Source organism: Ptychodera flava, chromosome 18, assembly GCF_041260155.1.
Source record: "Ptychodera flava strain L36383 chromosome 18, AS_Pfla_20210202, whole genome shotgun sequence".
Lineage (NCBI taxonomy): Eukaryota > Metazoa > Hemichordata > Enteropneusta > Ptychoderidae > Ptychodera > Ptychodera flava.
Genome location: NC_091945.1, coordinates 27,121,406 through 27,144,358, shown reverse-complemented (window position 1 = coordinate 27,144,358; position 22,953 = coordinate 27,121,406). Strand labels below are relative to the sequence as shown.

Sequence of the window (22,953 nt, the reverse complement as noted above, 5' to 3'; positions counted from 1 at the left end):
TTGGGCAAAGTGACTTTCTTCGCAACATCAGTACGCAAATAAATATATTACCGAACAAAAATTACAAGACAGTATTTGTAATTTCACTATAATTTCATAGAAGGATATACCATTCTATCCTTGGAGAAGGGTAGTCAGGTGGTGAGATGAGAATTTTTCGGCTGGCTTTCGTGTGTTTTTTTTATAAAAACATTTAATGGCCGACAGAAATTTTCTATTAATTTAACTCCTTTTTTTATTTTTAGACAATCCTCCTCCCTGGCAAAATGCCATTAATAGCCGTACATCGGCATGTGATACGATCACGATACTAAAATTGGAACTCGGTCATTCAGTCTTTTTTGTTTTGCTGGCTCTCATGTTCGAAAATCTCACCTGGCGAGGATTCGTTACCTCATTGCCAGGCGAGATTTCGTGGTTTCTCCATAAATTCACTCGCTACGCAGTCAACTTTGCTTTCTTGTTTAAGATATTTTGCGTTTGTTTCAATCCTTTTCCTGTCTACATATTTTGCATAGTTTGATTTCGCTATCCTTATGGCTACTGCCGCGCCAATGGCTGATATGAATACGCACACCAGGCTGACTGCCATAACAATATGGTTCAAGCCAGGTTTATTAGGCGTAGAAAGCAAATTTTTGCTCGCGCGGGAAAAATTTATTGTCGTGCTGTCTTCCGAGTAATTTAACGTCTCTGCTGATGAGGCCACTGTACTAGTGACCACATCAACCGATTCTGTAGTGCGTGAGCGGTATATAGTTGTCGTCGGGAACGACGTTGCAGCGTTTGTGCCATCTGATGTAATCACTGGCTGCAAATCAGTGTCAAGTCCAAGGTTCTGCGTTGAAGTGGCACCAGTTGTCGCTTCGTAATTTCCGAAAGTTGCTTCTGTCGACGACTGGTCCTGAACACACACCGGCCTTGACGCGTTCCACCGGGCCTCTGTCGTACACTCCAGTGTGTCGTTGCCAATCAGCGTGTATCCGGGAAGACAGGCAACCTGTATAATCTGTTCGCTGTAGACTGGAAATGATACAGTCTGACCTGATGAAGGGTCCATGTAGGATCCGTGGTCGAGTGGTCCAGGATCTTCACACATCGCTGCTGCCATGAAACAAAACAAAAGCGAATAACGACACCTTTAATATTCATTTTTTGCGCAACTGACATAGTGAGTTACTGTATTATCCTCAACTAAAACAAGGCAGTATTGCTGAAGGCAATGAGTACTTGGGCCGTGATAGAGTAATTTTGAGGACAATATATACTACTATTCAAATATGGTCTTGAATTTCCTCCTGTCAATTAGGCATTTGATTAACTGGTTATTAAACGAAGCAATGGCATGACAACGGCAAAATATGTCTAGCAACTTTTGTGGAGTTTGAGGCAGGGGTTCTTTATTTATAGTGAAAATTGCTTAAACTCCTTAAATATTCAAATTACAGCAAATTTCTTTTGTTCTCGATGGTAGATGTCTAATATTTAGATGGGCATATTTAGATTTCTACCCTATAGTTATCCCTATATACCAAAAATCGGACATCCAGCTCTATTGGCTTGCTCAGAATTAGATATGCGCATAATTAATGAGGTACAATATGTGGTGTCATAAGGTGTCCCATCATACCAAATATGAAGGGTGTAGCACTTGTGGTTATTGAGTTGTGGACAAATATATCTACTTGAGGTCAAAGGTCATTGAGGTCACGTGACATTTTGTCAAAATATTGTATTGCTAAGTTATTCCTATATACCAAAAATCAGACCTCTAGCTCTATTGGCTCGCTCGCTTGAAAACAATCTAATAAACCTGGCCATATGAGCAACTGTGTATGGGCAGCTGGATGCTTGACTTCCCGGAGAAGGCGAGCTGTCACGTTCAAGCTCAGGATTATTTGTCGATCAAATTTCAGTAAATTTACCTTACCTAGATGAAATTTTGTCTATAGGCTGAAATTTCGCCGAATTTTAACGAAATTGCATCGATTTTTCAGGTTCATATCCGACATTTTTGAGTTTTGAGTGCAGACAGAAATAAGTTTTGAGGCAACATGGCTGCGACCCCATGCCATGTTGACCCCGGTGTCTGCTAAAGTGCGGGTTGCGGGCTACGGGCTGCGGGTTTTTAGAATTATGGCTAGATTTCTAATATATGTAATATGGCATTTAGTATATAAGAAATAAAACCTTTAGAATGTGTCTATTATAAATAATGATGATCAGGTCTATCGTACAGTATCCCTTTTCCTGCGAAGTCCATATTTCACCATCAGGTCAAGATGGTTAAAATTAATGAAACACTACTATATGGTGTATTTAACGTAATACTGTATATTTGAAGGCTGTTGAAAACATCAATGCTGTAAACTTGATTTTTTGGACTAAAGATGCTATAACAGACCAAACCAAATGGGTGAAAATACGTTATGTTTCTGAAAAAATCAAAATCTGCTAAACTAAAAGCGGCGATTCCGAGGACCAATTTATTTATTCCGAGCTGCCTGGCCATTACAAATAATTAGGGATCTGAATACTTTTCTTTCTTGCCATGGATGTGAGTGAGAAATATACGTAATACCAGACTGACAAAAAAATCGCGCCTCGAAAATGTCGCCACTTATCGCGGAATGAAAATTGTTACATTTCTAGTATCAGGCCATAGGAAGTAAATTCTTTGTAATGCATCCATTCACAATTCGGTTCCAGGGCAACTCATACAGAAAATTAAACAATGCCTAGTTAAATGCAATGCATAAGGAAAGATTTGACTTAAAAAAGCGTAGAAGTGATGTGTATTGTAAATGCCGTGTATTTTTCATGAAATCTTTAAAAAGAAAAAGACGTACAACAAAGGACTTAGTTTACTTTGCCGTTTCGGTTCAAGCGAGGTCGCGACCTCAGAGAACGACATTCTGCTAACATTTTACGCGAGAATTTCAGTGGGAAAAATCCCGGGGAAAAATACGCCGGTGCGTTGCCTTATTTTCAGGAATCGATCTAAATAGGAATATTTTTGGATGAGTTTGTGTTCTGCAGCTCTCAATAATTTATCTCCTAATATCATGAACGTATGACTTGCACCTGCAGTATGATAGTCGCTCCATGCCGGTATGCCCCCTTCAAGCATTTGATCCAGCTAGCCCTGCGTACGATGCTGTGTGTTCCGCTACAGCTTAAATAGCCCCGCTGTGGTGAGCGGGGCTATTTAAGCTGTAGCGGAACACACAGTATGGCGCGTAATCAAGGCCAATATTCTAACTGCCCATTTTCAACTATACAAAGCGACATTCAACATTCAAACTCCCCATTTTCAACTATACAAAGCGACATTCAACATTCAAACTCCCCATTTTCAACTATACAAAGCGACATTCAACATTCAAACTCCCCATTTTCAATTATACAAAGCGACATTCAACATTCAACTCCCCATTTTCAACTATACAACTCGACATTCAACATTCAAACTCCCATTTTCAACTATAAGCTTACAACTCAACATTCAACTATCGAACTCAACATTTGGGATTGCTATTCCCCATTTTCAACTTTCGAACTCCACATTTTCAACTATCGAACTCAACATTTAGGATTCGCATTCTCCCTAGGCATCCCTAACTTGCTTCATTGTAGTTACCCACGTTTTTCCTTCTGGGCTATACTACGTCAGAACGCGTCATAGATACGTCACATGACGTTTCGGAGTTTTAGAGTTATTCCTATGTGATGTTCTAGAGGGTCCAAAAATATGAACCGGAAACACTTGTGATGCTATCAAGATTTACCGCCGACCTCCGCCATCACGTAGGCTTAATTCGGTCGCAATCATGTCGTCTAATCAAGAGCATGCATGCGTGGCTCGCCATGGCTTATTTTAAAATTAACAACTCGCTTATTAATTTCCACACTATTACAGCCAAAACACAACTCAAACACTAAACTAGCCCTGCATGGCAGGGCTTAGCCCTGCGTACGATGCTGTGTGTTCCGCTACAGCTAATCGCCTGGTGAGCGTGGCGATTAGCTGTAGCGGAACACACAGCATCGTACGCAGGGCTAGGCAGGGCTGTGTGTTACCGGCGTTATACGGCCTCCAACCACATGTAGTGGGAGGCCGTATAACGCCGGTAACACACCGCCCAGTGCAATGCAGAGCTAACACTAAACACACCAAAGCACATACAAGACGAGATGGCTGATGCGTGAAGCCACTTTCCCTTTATTACACCGTGACCACTATGTTCAACATCATGTATTTCACGTTGAGCGGCTTGCACCAGCTGGACAATACGCTCACTACACATTCAAATGCCACTTAACTGTGACAAAAGTCTAACAAGACTCTCACACCTACGTGACACATCTCCCCGTCTGTCGGGCTGGTCAAGGTCAAGTAGCAGCCTAGACAAACTACCACTGACGTGGTCACGAACAAACTCGGTGTCGTCCATGTTCAAAAGTAACTGCGAGGTCACCGTGTGTTTGGGACTCCCTAACAAAGTGATAAGTAGTTTCATGTAAAATGACACCGACGATTTTTTGAAGACGTATTTGACTATATGTATGCTAATTTTGGCTTGTGTTCGCTGGCTTGTGGTCTAGGGGGACCTATGGCTTCGATAGTTGAAAATGCGGCATTGTATAGTTGAAAATGGGGAGTTCGAAAGTTGAAAATGCGGCATTGTATAGTTGAAAATGGGGAGTTCGAAAGTTGAAAATGCGGCATTGTATAGTTGAAAATGGGGAGTTCGAAAGTTGAAAATGCGGCATTGTATAGTTGAAAATGGGAGTTCGAAAGTTGAAAATGCGGCATTGTATAGTTGAAAATGGGGAGTTTGAATGTTGAATGTCGCTTTGTATAGTTGAAAATGGGGAGTTTGAATGTTGAATGTCGCTTTGTATAGTTGAAAATGGGGAGTTAGAATATTGGCCTTGATTACGCGCCATACACACAGCATCGTACGCAGGGCTATTGATCCAGCGTGACTTTGAAAAGTTTCCTAGGACTATAATCGTGTTCACCACAATAAAATTACTTGAAACGGCGTTGAAAACGATTTCGAAAATTGTGCTTTTATCGGCGGTTGAACTAATCTGAAGTGTGAGAAGGGCGAAAATGATATCAAAAAACACACATTTTTCATGCCCGCAACCCGCAACCCGCAAAATAGCGCATCCGGTTGACCCCTAGCCCTGCGTACGATGCTATGTGCTACAGCTAACACACAGCATCGTACGCAGGGCTAGCGAGAGAGTTGCCGACATCGACGGTTATTTACGAGAAGTGAATAAAAGACTGTCATTTTTGGAAGCGATCGAGTAGCTGAGGTAGGCTGGGATACGACTTGGGCCCAAGAACGCTGAATTTCGGCAGTAATTTGGCTTTTTACGTGAAGTCCCAAAATGGATTTGAAGTCACCGACCCTACGTACGGGTCTTTGCAGGGCTGTGGTGAGCGGGGCGAATTAGCTGTAGCGGAACACACAGCATCGTACGCAGGGCTAGTTGACCCCAAGTGAAAATGTGTTCGCGATCAAATCTTCCTATATTTTTTTCAGAATTTTCGACAAAATCATTGCTTCTTAAATCTTTTGTAAAATATAAAATACTAAAATAAAAATGCGATGTGCCATGTCTCCAGATTTCTAAAACATCGTTCGTTGACCGTTCGACGGAATACTCATTTCGCAAACTTGTGACGCAGTTGAAATTCAATACTGACCGCCAAATAATCTTAATGAGACGAGATCATTCTAGACCCCGGTTCTAGACATCCTCCAAATTATCCAACCATTCGCGTTAGAGTTCAGCTCGCTTAGAGTATCATAACATTCTTCGGTCTTCGTTTAGATCGACCCTAATCTCTCCCATTTAGGAAACAAATACACAAGCTACCTCGACAAAACTTCGTGCACCATCCAGGACCAAACGCACTACAAATCTGTCTTGACGTCATCATCTCCTTACATGGTAATCGGCATACCGTATTTTTTAGCAAAGGAGACACAGAATACGTCGGAGTATTCAGTTTCAAAACGTATTACATTGTGTGATGTTGTCAAAAAAAGGTAATGTTACTGCAGTGGTATAAATTACAAAACACAAAGTTCAAATCAGTTTATTTTGGACTGGCTTTACCCAACATTTCATATTGTTTCTTATGCCAGATTTGACCACGTACTTACTGGCGACCCCTTTACATGCAAATTTTGTGTCAAATGGTGTGTTCTCCTGGAAAAACAAACGTACGATTTCTATATCAAGGAGGCGAAATTTGCCCTCAAACTCGAAACCACCCCTTTATGGGGTGTACCTAGCTATTTTGAACGAGCTTCTCGAATCTGCAGCTCTATTTCGAAATGATGGTCTGGTTTTCTCAGCTCAAGGATAAGTGTTCTCCATCGCTGTGGGCATTACTATTCTCAACTGGGGGTACAGTTTCCAGTCGTAATGTTTTTCATTGTGTCCGGGATATAAAACCTTTCCTTTTCAAACTTTCAGTTTGATTAACACTAGTCCACATCTTGTCAGTGATTAAACATGTTTCAAGCTTAAATGTTAAATTCTGGTCTCGAGCCCTCCTGTTCGACCAAACTGAAATTACCCCTCCCACTTTGGCTCGTCCAGTGGGTGTAGCAAGGGTCGTGCCATCGCTTAGGAAACGGAGGGTGCATTAATTGTTGCATTTCGATGCACATTTTGATTATATTCAGAAGATTTTGTGGCAAAAACTCAGATAGAGAAGCATTTATATTCACATCTCACTTATTCATGACTGGCTGAGAGCAGCACTTCCATTAAGTTAGCATCATTACGCCATTTATTATGCCAAGAAAGATGAAGCCAAGACATTTTGCCCTCCCTGGTCTCAGCCAGAAATGGTTATACCTTACAGAGTTTTTTCCCACGGAATGAAAACAAATGTACTTGGGCTGAGGCCCAAGTACAATAACGAACAATATTTCGTAAGCTCTTCAGCTTGGTTTTTGCATTTCACAAAAGTTTATTGAAGGGACAATGACCGTAACTGTTGATACTTTATTAGTTTACTTCTTTCCAAACAAGTTTACTGTTTTCTTCTCCTTAAAAATGTTGATATACAAAGTATTAACCTTTTTAAAACAATGAATTGAGTAGAATATGCGTTTTTATTATTGAAAAAAATATTTTTTTTGTCTGGCCTGAAATTCAGTTTGTTAGCAATAAAAGTGGACAGAACGCGGACGTAGGATGTGCTCAGTGACAAGCTGAGCATGCGCCATTTCCACATGACTTTTTGGGAGAACAAGAAACTGTATCTTTCGCTTACGAGCAGAAAAAAATACCTGAAAACAGACGAAGAGATACAGCTATATAGGTACCTCTAAGTATACTATAAGAGCAAACACCAACTTTATAATAACCGTTGACCCACGATATTTGAATATTGAGCATAGATTATCAATTATTGCCTATGGATTTTAATAATATTATTCGAAAACAATGTTTATTCTTACGCTTTCTGGAAGCTTTTCCTCAAATTTTCCAGGGGGAAACGGTCACTATCCTCTTTTGTCTAATCGAGGAATAAACAGGGCTCATCCCGGAAATTTTTGAATTACAGAAAGAAAATAGTTAAAATTTACCGATATTTGAATTTCAAAATGGCAGCGTTACTAAATGTTAAACCTGAAGGGGAATGCTGGGCATACGAACCGTGCGATTCAGTATCAATTATGGTCTACTTTCACACATTTGAGGATGTCATATTCAAAAAAAATATTAAAAAAATTGTTAAAAGTTAGCTTTTTTACAGGGGCTTTGAGTTTCCTATTTTCATAAAGACAGGAAGGCGTAAACTTTATTACTATACCAGACCCATACAAGCAGGAAAATTGACAATTATTGTTAATATTTGAGCTTCCGACAAACTCTTTCCGCTCGAGGCGCATTCCAGCTTACTACAAGTAATTGTGATTATTACATGCAATGCGTTTGCAGCGTGTACAGCCAGACACAACAAATGCATATGTTATAGCGTTCCACGAAAGTTTCTGCGACAATTTCTATTGAGGCAATCGCCACCCATTGAGTAGACGAAAATCGTCGTTGCTGACGTTTATGTGTTTCACTACTTGCCTTTTCCAAAAACTTTAATTTCGGCTAAGTTCAGAATTCCCGCGACGCCGCCTATCCGCGCTGCAACATATCTCGCGAGGATTGGACGAGAACAGCGCATGGTGGCCTCTGACAATATCTTCGTTTTGTCGTTTATCTTCTCTCCACACTTCCAGTTCGCTCTCGTATCGTCGAAGTGCATCCCAACTGCTATGTAGAGGAAGAACCACCTTTGACCTAGTGAGGGCGCAAAGTAAAGTTTAGATCCAGAATTACCACTGTGTTGATGTATTATTGTGTAAGTTGCTGCGTTTCGTCAATGGCATAACAGTTCGAAATTCTAAAGTGTCTCAACCTACAGGATCGAAGTGATAGGTTTGAGCTTCAGGATGTAATATCTCCAAGCAAACACGGAATGCTCTCACTAAACCGTGATTCGGCCCTCTTTCGTAGCGTCGAACACTAACTACCCTCGCTTCAAACTCTTCGAACTTGAATTTCGGAAATTTGGAACTTTTCGGGCAGCTACGGTAACATGCTGTGTGTATGATCCTTTCATTGTGATGATAGTGGCAGCGGTAATAAAATTGATTGATGCTTGTTGTGATATGACAGCAGGATGTTTGTGGCAGTGTTGATGAGATAATGTACAACTCTACGTACGATCGCGTCGGTTACCTCAGGTACAGATATTCAACCTCACATTTTTTCAAGACTTTGTGGATGTGCCGCTTTTTGCAGACTTCTTTTGAAACCTGAGTGGGAAATGATCTTTTTACCGTGTTACTTGGGTGTAAATATCGGAAAGTTGGTTCTCGGAACTAAGGGAGCGTTCAGTTATTATGACCGGGGATGGGCCGGCAAAATCTTCCTGTTCGTCGGTCAAAAGAAGTGAATCAACATACCCATTGCACCAAAAAAAAACTGATGACCCCCCACCCCTCAATACTTGAGTAAAGCTGCATTCAAAACCGCCTCTGAAGAGGGGGCAATAGAATAGAGAGAAGTTCTAAGATTTTTTCAAGTGCCATCCTTAACAAACTAACCAGGCATTCAAATCCTCCCTTCTGACTTCTTCTGACTTTGAAATCCACCCTCAAAGGGATTGGACAGAAATTGCAGGTGGGTCGCATTTCTTTTGAGCAAGCATTTTTGAAGGTAATGATGAAATTTCAGGCATGCCTTTTGGGAAGGTCACCATTTTTTTGCGCCATTATTAGAAGGCAAAATATGGCCCCATTACCCCGTAGTGCTTCATCTTAAAATGTCAAATCATAATACATGGGCATCTATCAGGCAAACTATTAACATTTCCCCATAATAACAAGCTATATCAGTCTGTAAATTTAAATATGTTTGATAATTCATGTAAATGTACTTTGCTTGAAGTGGCAGGAAAAAAGTGCATGAGTGTAATTTTTGATAATGTTGATTCACTATGCATGGTAGTCTATGAGAAAACTATGAATGTTTTTTTAATAGAACTAACAATATATGAGAATTTATAGATATTTCTTAAATAATAAATGTACTTGATTGGAATAGGGTGGTTACAATTCGTATGTGTACAAGAAATTTGATTTTGGAATTTCACCGAAAATGTTCATCCATATAGGCCTACATGGGAGTTATGACAAAACTGTGAATATTTTTTTCCAATATAACCTTGCTATACTTGGGCATATAAAGAGGTGGGATAATTAACATAATTGTACTTGATTAGAAATATGGTGGTTACAAGTACATTGTGTGTGCAAGAAATTTGATTTTGGAATTTCATCAAAATGTTGATTCACTATACACGGTCAACTATGAATAATTGTTTTCAGATACAAAACCGGCTAAATCTGTTCACTTAAAGATGCTTGGTTATTGCTATTGATGTACTTGATTAGACCAGGGTGGTTACAAGTGCATGTGTGTGCAAGAAATTTGATTTTGGAATTTCACCGAAAATGTTGATCACTATACATTGGAGTCTATGAGAAAACTATGAATAATGTTTTTACAATACTAAATTAACTAAATATATGCTTTTATAAGTGTTTGACAATGGGTACAAATATACCTGATTCAAATAGGGTGTTTGAGAGTTCATATGTAGACAAAATTATGATATTGGAATTTCACCTTAAGGTATTATTTCACTTCTTATGATAGTCTACAGGTAAACTATTAAACATTTTCCCTGACAAAACTAGCTATATTTCTAATATGCAAGTAATAGGAATTGTTCATTGCCCTCAACGAGCTCGATTTACAAGAAGACAAGCCTGTATAGAGTTGCCAAGGTAACATGATCATGTGACAGATAATTATACTTTTATTCAGATTGACTGTTAAGAGACTTCAGGCAATGAAATCATGCAGCAAATTATTTTTATTTCCAAGAATATTTCAAACACTGAAACTGCTTTTTGACGGGACGGATCCTTATGAAAATCAAGTCCCCCCTCTGTGCTGTTAGAAAAATACATGACCCCTTTGCAGTTTTCAGATTTGAGCTGACCCCAGCCCTTGAATTTTGCCGGCCCACCCACCCACGCTCGTAATAACTGAACGCTCTCTAATATAGTAGTAGCGGCCATTTTGAATCTAGAATCTAAAATATTATTTGATTTTGTACAATTTGTTTCTCCAGTATCATAATGTGCCAGTGATTCCTGATTTTTATTCATAATATTGAAGAGAATGGTATAAATGTCCTGGGGGAAAGTGTAAGTAAGAGTTAGAATCGATCAGTAATTTCTAGGCGCGTACCACTTTAAACAAACAGCAGTGTAGAAGTCCCTAAAAACATGGATTAGAGAACGTGGCATCTCAAATAAAGCGGAGACAGGTGAATAGAGAAATAATACAACATGAACAGGGTAACGGTAAACAGTGTCGCGGAAGGATCTTTATGTGTTCTTATGACTGAGTGAGGAGGCTACGTACCGCACTTTTGGCAAGTTTGGTCACTTTCACGATTGATTACGTAGACGTACTGAACTTCGTAAAGTCCTCCCAAATCTACCACCCAGCTGGCCTGTGGATCATGCGTCGTTTTGAAGTATGTTGCGACGTCACCGTCATTTCCAAAAGTGGTGACGTTGCTGTTTGAGTTTAGAGTCCTGGTTTCGGCGTATTTGCTGAGTGCTACATCTTCAAACTCTGCAAAGAAAACATCGCCGTTTCAGTCTGTATGAGTTTATCGACAGTGGAAACTTGTTGTCAGTCCCAGGTTTCACTGTGCGTGTTTGCTATGCCATGTATTAACCGTGAAAAGAGTCAGTTGATACCCCATTTGTTATCGGCTATTAGAGAGAGAGAGAGAGAGAGAGAGAGAGAGAGAGAGAGAGAGAGAGAGAGAGAGAGAGAGAGAGAGAGAGAGAGAGAGAGAGAGAGAGAGAGAGAGAGAAATGTGGAGATAGATATGTTCCAGAAGTTTGATTTGCAATTATTGTAATCAGCGTGATTCCGTGACACCCTAGGACCGGCTTAGCATACTAACTAACCCCGAAATTTCGAGGTTGCATACATGGCGAGTTAGCATCGGCGAAGTTGTAATGGAGAGAGAGAGAGAGAGAGAGAGAGAGAGAGAGAGAGAGAGAGAGAGAGAGAGGAGAGAGAGAGAGAGAGAGAGAGAGAGGAGAGAGAGAGAGAGAGAGAGAGAGAGAGAGAGAGAGAGAGAGTTAAATCCATCTTTTCGATGGCTTTAGCTCGGTGTATTGATTGGGACGGAGCAGCGGTGATGTCGTTGCGACTCGACTGAAAAACCCTGCCATGCTCGAGATCAACGCCTCAACTCTATTATCGACCCGTCCCTTGCAGTGTGTCGATGTTTATGTAAATCGCGTGTTTGCTGTCTTGGCTTCCAAATGATTCTCTCTCTCTCTCTCTCTCTCTCTCTCTCTCTCTCTCTCTCTCTCTCTCTCTTCAAAGAATGAGGAAGGCATTACACACCTGTGCATATGGGAAGGAAACTCCAGGTGGATCCACCTATGCATCGGACAACGGCGTCTCCATATCTAGTATAACCCTCTTGGCACGCATATTCCAAGTATTGCGAAACATTTCCTTCAATTGCAGGCAATATGGGATCTCCGCTAACACGGTAGCCATTTTCTGGAATCCCGGGATCGAATTCACAAACTCCTGGTGAATGGGATTTATAAATAATCATGGATTTTTCTGTTAGTTGACATGAGCAAAGAATTCGACGACCAAAGATTTTAAACTATATGTATACATTAGGCCAGAGAAAAAAAAAATCTTGTTCATCGGATTTTTTGGACCAAGTCCCAGGAGCGGCGAGCGAAATTTTTTTTTTTATTTTTTTTTAGGCCGAAGGTAAACGCGGTTCTCTGGCATATTTGCACAGATGCAGACAAGGCAAGATAATTGTTCCCTTTTTATCAGAAATATCTCAGACAAGAAACACAGATACTGGTAACTGAATTCAATACTATATTTCCCAACAATAACATAGGCCATTGCATTCACATTTAGTGTTTGCATAACATATTCTGAGCATTTCAACATTCTCTCAGAATAAAACTGATCATGAAATGTACAGCAAATCACTGAAATTCAACAATTCAGTATTGTCCTTTAATATTGTCCTGGTGGGACCTAGCATCTGAGTTTTTTCATTTTACTTTGGCCCCGTGTTTTGGCCTCTTTACCACTGTCTATATATACACATTTTACACAATGGTCTAACAACACTGTACGTGACTGTGATCGGAGTGAAGTTATATAGTCATCATTCAGATCGTACTTTAACATCGACGCAACCATGTGTTTTGTCATTGCCGTAAATTTTTATACTTTCGATGCAGTTTTCATTCAATCGGATGCACCGTCCATCTGCTGTCACGATCTTGTTGAACAAATCGCTGAACGTAATATCAGGACAAACACTGAATAGCGTCTCTGGAACTAACTGTTGGCCATCACGTCGAATGTTGGCGATCAAATTAATACTCATGATGTGACATGTACTAACCTTTACAAAACGAGCAAATTTCTGGCCAAATCGACCCCCTTTGCGTCGTGATTCGCCAAATTCAGACGTCACAACAACGTGTTGGCGGTCAACTAAGTCCGAACGTATAACACGTATGAAGTCTCATTCAAAATCCCGTGCCCGCGAAAACCCGACACAGTGTAGGGCGCCACCAGCGGCAGTACTAAAAATATAAATGCGGAAGTAAGAATTTGCCGCGATCCAAAAAAAAATTTCCAAATATGCCAAAGTAGAAGCGGCGATTCCGATGAACAATTTATTTTTTCTTCCTGGCCTTAAATAAGTTGTCTTTTCAGCAATAGTGTGTATAGATATCGATCGGATATTTTGGTCCACTGACAGATCTTTCGATGCCTCTCTCGATTCCGAGAGTTTTGTAGGTTGAAAGTGGGGGGGAGGGGGGTTGACCACGAGATCTTGTTAGGGTGGTCAAAATTGAACAGCAAAAAATGCAGCTTTTCTGCTATTCGCAACCAAAGAACCGTCGACTCAAGACAGTTCTTGAAAGTATGAACGTCTGTAAAAACCCGGACACGACAAAAGTTGCGTGTCGAGATTATGATCACCTCTTTCCAAGAACCAGTCCGTTTCCCGAGGTTAAATTAATATGACATAAAACTGGTCCAATAATCATTTTCATTCAAGGTAATACATTACCAGGTCCATGGGACATTTGAGATTTACAAATTTAAGTAGGACCATCCTGAACCACTGATAGTTAGTGGTGGTACCAGGTGTCCGGAATGGGTAAGCGTACCCTGCTAGCATGCTACACCCGTCAGGATTGGTCCCAAAATTGTCTAATATTGTATGAAGTGATACAGTATATGAATCACTGTTATAAGTCAAAGCCGGGAATGCTGTCGCTAATCATTTGAGTGACCGAGGTGTCATATTTGGCCACAATGTCATTATATCGACCGTAGAACTTTTTGAAAGTCCTCACGAGTCTTTTGGATGTATATCCCTGTCTCACTAGTTTTGATACCAATAAGCTGTGTCTCATTTGAAAATCCGCGTAGGAATCACAAGCCCTACAATATCTGAGAAGTTGAGACACATACACACCATAAGCAGGTTGCCTTTTTAAAAAATGATATCAAGAAAGACGCCGCTCTTTCGTAACGAAAATTACAGAATTGAAATTTTCGATTGGATTATGATTTTGATCACCTTCAGGTAAACCATAGTACAACTATGGTCACTCACCTGTTGCCAAGACTTCGACATTCCACACAATCAGAACATCCTCACCGGTGACATTTTCTCGTTGTATGCTGACGTAGCGTGCTCTGATTGGGCTGTTACAGGAGAAAATAATAGAATCGCTTCGACTGGTTAGATCACTCTCACCAACCATTGATCCGCATTGCGAATTTTCAGTCAACTCTTCGTCCATTCCTGCCCGGACCACAGCGCCAACAAGCTTAAATCCTGTAAAATTTACAAAGAGTTTTTACGTTCACATGGAGTAAGTATCAAGTAGATGTAACGGTTTTTCCTTGCAGTGACATCATAGAAATCATGATATTAAGCGTATAAATGATTTCCATACTCTGATAATAAACAGGGGCATAAATGAATAAATTTATTTAGAAAATCGAGCACTCGATCAATGAAATGTCCCAAGGCATATGGTCGGCAAAATCGTGATTATATCCATTTGTCTTTAAGGGCGCAATGTCTTCTGGCCGAAAGATTCCTGTCTCGCTCGAAACTGCAGTTCACTTATATTAAAATATCCTGAAATATGTCTTTTGACTTCAATATGGAGATAATTTTGATCAGAAAGTGTGAGGCTATCTATACTCACTTGATCGGATGTAAATTATGCGTCAAACGTACTGAATCGGTAGAGTACTCGTAATTGAGTAGGATACTTACGAGCCCCATTTCTCCAACCATAGTACACTACCACGTATTCGACGTCATGGACGCCGCCCAGGTCCAATTTCCAATATGGCGCCGTTGAATTACTCGTCACCAGAACACCATACGGGTTTTCATTCAGCGGTGACTTGGTTTTCACCCAATTGTACTTCTCACCATTCACTTCAGCGGTCAGGCCAAGTAATGCCACGTTTCTGAGTCCTGAAGTCATACATGATACACAGGTATATATTGGAAATATTTGCGGGTATTTGCGCCGTTCTCTTGATTGAAAAGTTAATAAGATTTGCATATCCACATATTAGCTTTCTAGTATTGCGTTCCTTTCCGTTTTAAAGTGAATGGAAATATTTTTGTTTGGAATTATGAATAAAGCGGAAGCTCATTTGTGCAAATAAAGTTTATTTTGTCTATCTTGTTATTTAAATCATTCAGTATTAACATTTCGCTAAACAAATTTCACCAAGGCCTGCTCTTTTTCAGTCCGCCTATCGTTCCGGCCACGATTGTTAACGATCATTGCCTCGTACTGTTGATTTCCCCCTAGCAGATATTGTTGGATATACACTTTACCATAAATCCACAGTATGTGGTATAATTGCTAGTCTAAGACCAGTGTCGTGCACAAAATATAGACAATTCGAGTGATTATGTCGTGTGCTGTTCACACTTGAAAAACTTACAGTGATATTTTGCTCTGGACTTCATCTAAAATGACCAGATTGAGCTGAAATTGTACTCCCTTCAGACCCTTACAATAATACCAAATCGTGAAGTATTGCAGTACAATACCTGTACAGAGCGGAAGCTGACTATCCCATGAGCCGTCATCTGAACAAAGCAACGACGACTTGCCGTACATCGTGTATCCTTCCGAACATCTGAATTTCAACTCGGTCTGTGTGGGAACAGGGTAAGATGGGTTGATGGGTGATACCAAATACCCGTTATCTGGAACACCTGGATCCGGACATTGAGCTGAAATTAGAACAAAATTGAAAATGTTGAATTTCAGGGTTATCACATCGATGTAATTTAGTAGTATTTTGAGGTAATTCGACCCTCGAAGGAAAAAGACTTAAAATTTTGCTTAAACTTTCCTCAAGCAAACTTTCAACCATTCTCTTTCGAAATCAAGTTTGTGGTACAAGAGAAATGGATTACCTTACAGGTACTGATATCTGACATTATTGGCCGCCTTCCCTGTCTTAACTCTATTAGGGAAAATACAATTTTCGATTTTCGAAAAACTAAGACGGTGAAAAGTTTTCTTACTCCAAGAACTTCAAAATACGCCCTGACAAGTGGTAGGCCAAAAGAATTTTGTAAAATGTTGAGACTCTAAGTATCGGTCCCTGAAGAGCATTCTACCTTTAACTGAACAGTAATATTACGTTCTCGTCATACTTAGCAAACCCCGTGTAACAGATGTGCATCAATGGTTCTAGCACTTGTAGGGAAGCTCTCAGTCACGTCTTTATGAGGGGATAGGACAGAGGAAAAGGGGGGTTAATGTTACCCCTCTCCCCGATTCTCTTTCTGAATTGTGACCCTCCCACTTTTGCTGCATTGCACTGCAAAAGACTCTGCCCAACTCCAAATTTTTAAGTTTGAAATATGTATATGACTGAAAGTCTGTACGACTCTCACCGATCAGTAAATATGAAATCATGATAATAATCGTTTTTGATGATTCATATATCGCAAAGATATTTGTCAGAATTGTGTCAACTATATCTTCTTGCTCTCTTACATGTTGCCTCAAGTCAAATATTCAACTCAACCAGTGTATTCGTAGAGTCTGTAATGACGCTGTTTACATTGTATAGTCTTTACTTATTTCAACAATGCACTATACTTTCACATGTAATATTCAATAGTGGTTATTTCAACAAATGTCTACTGTAAAGTTTAGAACAGGAAACCATTGTTAAATGGATTATTAAAAAGTGTAAATGGTGTACTTATGAGTAGAATAAGGTGTGACGTATAGTTTCTTTGAATAGCGTTGATCGCGATTTCAGGTTTGTTACTAAATATAGCAGCACGCGCGCGGCATCGGATAACGCTGCCTAAAATTCGGACAAATTTTGTCGTTGCATACGCATCTGTTGGTGCAGCTTGAAGTGTGAGCCATAAATTCATAGGAATTAGTGTGACTTTTAGTAGCCATTCTAACACTAGCAGGTTTTATTTTCGTCATTTATGCGGAAAATGCGGACAAATATTTATTCTCAGTAAACTGTTGATCCACCCTGATCAATACCGATTGAGTGTACGTTCAGTCACCCTTCCCGTTTATCACGCCATGAACAGTAATAACAATAGGCGATTGTGAAATAATTATAAGGAAAATACACTTCAATGACCCCAAAATTAATTCTCAAGCGTAAATATAATTAGGCACGGGGAATTCTGTTATACTGAAATAACAATGAAGTCTGCCATTTGAACAGAGATAAACAAAAGCTCATTCTTATATGGAATTTCATCAATCATCGCGGCCAGCAGGCGTCAAACCAAACAAACGATGGTATTGTAAGATAAAAAAGAAACATTTCAAGAAATATCACGAATGCTGCCATGAGTTCAATCTTACATATTTGTTTGCCAAGATGTGGTGTAGCACACAGTCTATGAAGTGAAACGTACGAGCATAGTACACGTTCCGAGGTTAAAGGGAGGGGGTCGTCGGTACTGCGCGTGTGCGACTTTCTTGTTTACAAACAATGTATTTCATGCATGATATCTAGATGCATCACGTCAACATAACTGCAACATTTAAATTATATATATATATCAGGGGTTTCATTAAGTTTTGAAGTAGGGGGCCAGAAAGATAAAGTACACGGCTTGCAGCTGCCATGACAACAAAGCGGTCGTCGTTGGGGGAGGGTCCGAGAGGGTATGTTCCCCCTCCCGACCGAAGGCCGGAAACCCTAATTAGCTAAAATTCACTTTTCACAGCTCACAGTCACTTGAATTTTTAGTATTTTCACGATCAGAATTGTCTGCAGTGTTCCAGGACAATTTGTGTTCATATCATAAAAGCCATTTTCCTGGGAGATTAGGCCTAAATATGATAATTCATAATTAAAAATGATAAAATGTGGTAATGTTGACGATATTTTCAACAAAGAAAACTAGTCTCAGAATCTAAGAACCTCCATGCTTTTAGGAGGTAAACTATAATAATGCACTATTATTAATGATATAAATGTGATATTGTAGATGATAGTGTTACATCTAGTCAGGGGATTGGTGATTCCCCTTCTGTTGTAATGTCGGCACCCCAATTAATTTGTCAAGGGGGGGGCAGCCCCCCCCCCCCCCCATGGAATGAAATGGTGCCAGTCACAACGTAGAGGCACAGTGGAACACATGAACTGGTAAAATCCCACAAGACGTTTTCAGGTAAAGGGTGAAAATCCCCTTTGTTGATGCAATCCTTGATGAAACACTGATATTTTAAGCACAGTAAACGAGAAACGTTTCATGAATGTACTATGTTATGCTTAAAATTAAGAACGCTGATGTTATGTATGGAATCGGTAGATGAAGAACTTTTATACCACTAAGGAGGTAAAGGATAATCTATTTATCAAGAGCGATAAAAAATGACAGTGATTACCATATTTCGCAAATAGAAACAAAGACCCTCAAGGTTATTTGACTATGTGGCCATGCAAAGTAAGAACCTTGATATAGGATATGGAAATTTGTACGTTCAGAAGCTCACATTTGGATTTAACCTGACGATCGTTTTTGAAGTGAATTTAGAGGTGTTTCGTATTTTAAACCACTCTGGGCGAAAGCTATTGGCGTGGATAGACCGATAAGCAGTACATACCATACCTACAGCTGGTTATATACGTTCACATACTAAAATTCGAACTGTTATCGGGAAGTTTTTTCGTGAGAAAAAATCAGGCCATTGCCTTCGAAAACAGTTTAAATCCACGTAACTATCCTTCTTTTGTTTCTCGGTGCACTTCAAAACCGAAGATCGTACAGCGAAACTTGACCTTGTGATCGCTTCTGTCTTCATTTGTTTATCGACCATTTTGAATTGAGCTTATGACGGCCTACAGGTGTAGTACGCACGTTTTCATTGACGAAAATAAACGTCACCACATACAAATCAGCAATTCAGGTAACCAATGGAATCGTCCGTTGCATGCAATTCCGATTTTTATTAAGGCAGTATACGCAAGACCGTGCTATAACGTAGTACACTGCGATCGTAGCAGTCGCTTGTCCTCTAAACTTGTTTCACATAAAAGCCATTAAATAGTTTGATTACACAGTTTGTGATACTTTTCCGTATCATTTCAGAAGGTAAATAATATTTGAGAGATAAAAGAGTTAAAATTTTCCAAAAAAGTAGCCGGCGAAATCGTGAGAGTAACCGGTCAATTTCGCCGGCTGCCGGCTCTTAATATATATATATATATATATATATATATATATATATATATATATATATATATATATATATATATATATATATATATATATATATATATATATATATATATATATATATATTATATATATATATATATATAATTGGTCACAGGGGTCCCTGACAAACTTTGAGCAGAGTTCCCGGCCCGGCGCCCCTGCATTTAAAAGTAGAATGCGCCTGTGGGACACACATTCGCACTCGCAAACTTTTACAATTCTCTTTTGGTCTACCCCTTGTAAGGGTTCATTTTGAAGGTCATGGAATAACTAAGCATTCCATCGGCTTGTTTTGTGGAAAAATCGAAAATCTATTTTTCCCCATAGAGTTAACACAGGGATGGTGGCCATTTTGAATTTCAAGTGTCGGTAAATGTTAGGTTATTTGTTTCTATAGTACCAAATTTCCCAAGGTGATCCCTAACTTTTATTTTTCATTCCGACAGGGAATGGTTTGAAGTTTCCTTACTGCAAGTTTGAGCGAAAGTTTAAATCTTTCGAGCTCGAGACGCGAACTAGTTTAACGGATAGATAATTTCCGTTGATAGGTTCGCCAACTGATAAACCCGATGAACCGTGAACGAATGGGCTAGTCAGGCATGACCCTGGCGATTGTCGTCACAATATGACGCCAACCGCAGATCGAGGACACCCACGCTTAAGCCGTGAATGAAGCAGAATAAGGTTAATTTGCTGTGACCGTAATCTTGACGAAAGCTGTGGCATACATTGGCTGACCGGTCAAGGGTTATCGGTGACCTCAGTGGATGATTTACACAGGGCCATGTTTTTGTTGTTGAATGTATGACTGGTAGACTGACCGTGGACGATGACATTGTCGACGGGAGCAGAATAAACCGTAAATTTTATAGTAGCACTCATTTTAATTCAATTTTACCATTTTCGCTAAAAGATGAATTTCGCTGATTTTAATCCCGGTGAAAATGTTCATGGCAATAGATTCGATTGTTGCTTTTCTTAAATGTAAATTCAAACGAAACTGTTTAAAGGGACATTAGCTGTAATTTTTGACTAATTTTTCACTACTCTGTTTCAATGTATCAACTACAGAATTTTACTATAAACCAATCATCATGACCAATGCCCGGTGTCCTGCTTGCCAACACGGCCTGTATATGTGAAAAGACCATTGTTATTGTTGATAAATGTATTCTAGTCCCCTGAATACAAAATTTAAACAATAACAATGCATATTATACTCATATAGGGTATATTTATGAGCTAAATATTAGGAATCTCTCCATGGTTCAGCGATTCAAACCAGAAACTGCAGATGATACACAGAACAAACAAAATAAGAAAAATGACCAAAGTTACAGCTAATGGATCTTTAAATTAAAGTGAAATGTCTCAAGGATCCAAATACTGAAATTAAAAATGGTGATAATACGTGACCTTTACTATCTCTTTGTATTGATGCTGGAATAGTATGACGTGCTGATAATGAAACTTTGTTTCGCTCTAGATCACAAAACGTGAGCAAGCTGGCGCCGCATGCGCGGTGGTATAGTTTGCATATGGAATATGCATTCTTCGTTTGTTTTTGAACAGTTTTTCCCACCAAAATTTTTGCAACTGAAACAATTCACATTTTGCGACTAGAAAGATGGATTAAAATGTGGCGTTGTAGCCTGAAGCAAGACTGAGAAGACCTCGGACACTGCCTTCTAATGACTACCCCTGTTAATGTCGAACACTAGCCAATGATCGTTGCCATAAAAAGGAACAAAGCAGGCAAGTCTCGTGAACTCTTTGAAGCGGTTTGTCTTACGATGACAATAAGCCGTCTGTGTTTAAATTGTCAAAATCCAAGCGCCCTCTATTTTCTACTTCCAATGGCTACATGTGCAAGAAGGCAAGTTCTGGGTCGTTCAGATCTGAAAGTTTATGCTAGCAATAAAAAGCTAAATACTGAGATGTTTTCAAAGAGCCGATCTACCGTGATTTTATAATCTAAAGTGTGAATTTTTCATACACATCACGCGAATTGTCAATATTTCTTGGAACTATTAATTTATGTTGCACGAAAAAAGGTTGGTGAAAAAGGTAGCAAAATAAATTAATACAAACTTAAATGTTCCCTACTGACCCAACCGATTTTACGGAGATATGTTATAGGGACCATATTTTGTATTGCTGTCAATATTTCAAGTTTGGAACAAAGCATTGAAATAAAGGTGTGGACAACCAAGGCTACGGCAATGACCTTGGCATCGTGTGACGATGTCTTAGCGTAGCTCGTTATTTTACGTCAAAACCATAGTGGAGATGACGAGATGCGATATTTTAAGTAACTTTGTCGGACAACATTTAATTAGCAAAATAAAATGTTGCGAAGGAAGAACAGTCCATCGATAGTATTTTTCCTCCATATACGCAGCCCCCCTCCTCCGGTGCTAAAGTTGGAAGGATCCACAACAAGGCTTACAGACACATACACAGAAATGTGTGTACTTACCGGTTATTCCATGGATCAACGTAACGAGGATGATGGTTGTTGCCACGGGAGCTGATATCTGGAACTTCACAAGAGCATACATCACCGAAAAGTTGTAAAGACGGACTAATTTATTACGACCAAAAATGAACAACCAAATTCTTCCCGCGGCGGCGTGAACCCAAGGATATGTGTAGCTGCAATGGTGTGGCTATTCTACGTCACTCAGTCCTGACAATGAGCCAACCCTGATTGCATAGCCCTCATCGATGTAATTTTCTTGTCTTTTGAGATGTGCGGCAGCTTATATACACGCAAGCAAGTGTTGTTTGTGACTCCTTGAGGCTCTACATACCAGTAAAACCTCTCTGAGCTCAGCATGGATTGTGTTACGAGCGTGTGATCGATTTTGATCGAGTTGTTCGAAGTCTCAGGGAGTCTGGTCTGACTATGTCGTTAACAGTCCGGGTCAGCTCCAAAATTGGAGACTCATTATGATAATGTATTCCGGCATTCAGCCAATCATCGACCAGATTACATCATTAATAAAGTACAGGTCACGCTGGGTCACAAGTTACCCACCAAGTGTGATCGGCAGTTTTGGGCCGCTTATTAAGCCCCTGTCTTGTGAATTTCGACGAATTTCGACAGTCAACATAATCCACGTGTTCTGCAGAAGGTCATGTCCAACAAGGAGTCCGATTAGTGAACAAATATTCGAAATATTGACGATTCATTTCTATGGAAGACCGGTCACGACATGCGACATGCGACTACACTGTGTGCGCAGTAAAGTTTTACGTGCCTGTAATGACTAAACTAATGATGTAATCGCAGTTTCTGCTTCTGCCGCCGTTGTCGGGAATTTCAGTGTTCCTTTGACAGTTCATGCAACAAATAATGTTCATTTGGGGAAAAATCAGGGTTGCCTTATCGAGGAAGTAACGTAATAATATAATGTTTATTTCACACTCACTGGACCGAAATAAAGGCAGATCGTCCATGTAGCCGACACGAACACGAAGTGTGT

At 39.8% G+C, this 22,953-nt stretch overlaps 1 protein-coding gene across 2 annotated transcripts; it reads right to left on the bottom strand.

Annotated features, from left to right (window-relative positions):
- Window positions 1-230: 230 nt before the first annotated feature.
- LOC139117273 (CUB and sushi domain-containing protein 3-like) lies at window positions 231-22,369 on the bottom strand. Of its 2 annotated transcripts, none has more exons than XM_070680228.1 (8): window positions 21,945-22,369; window positions 15,794-15,979; window positions 14,996-15,202; window positions 14,321-14,545; window positions 12,046-12,237; window positions 11,038-11,253; window positions 8,122-8,337; window positions 231-1,101 (listed from the first exon to the last, which is right to left on the bottom strand). In XM_070680228.1, exons 1-8 carry the CDS (start codon window positions 22,024-22,026, stop codon window positions 395-397), a joined length of 2,031 nt encoding a protein of 676 aa, XP_070536329.1. In that variant the 5' UTR covers window positions 22,027-22,369; the 3' UTR covers window positions 231-394. The 2 variants fall into 2 exon arrangements, with proteins under 2 accessions (XP_070536329.1, XP_070536328.1); XM_070680227.1 differs by having other exon boundaries at window positions 231-1,104; window positions 21,945-22,218.
- Between the last annotated feature and the right edge of the window lie 584 nt (window positions 22,370-22,953).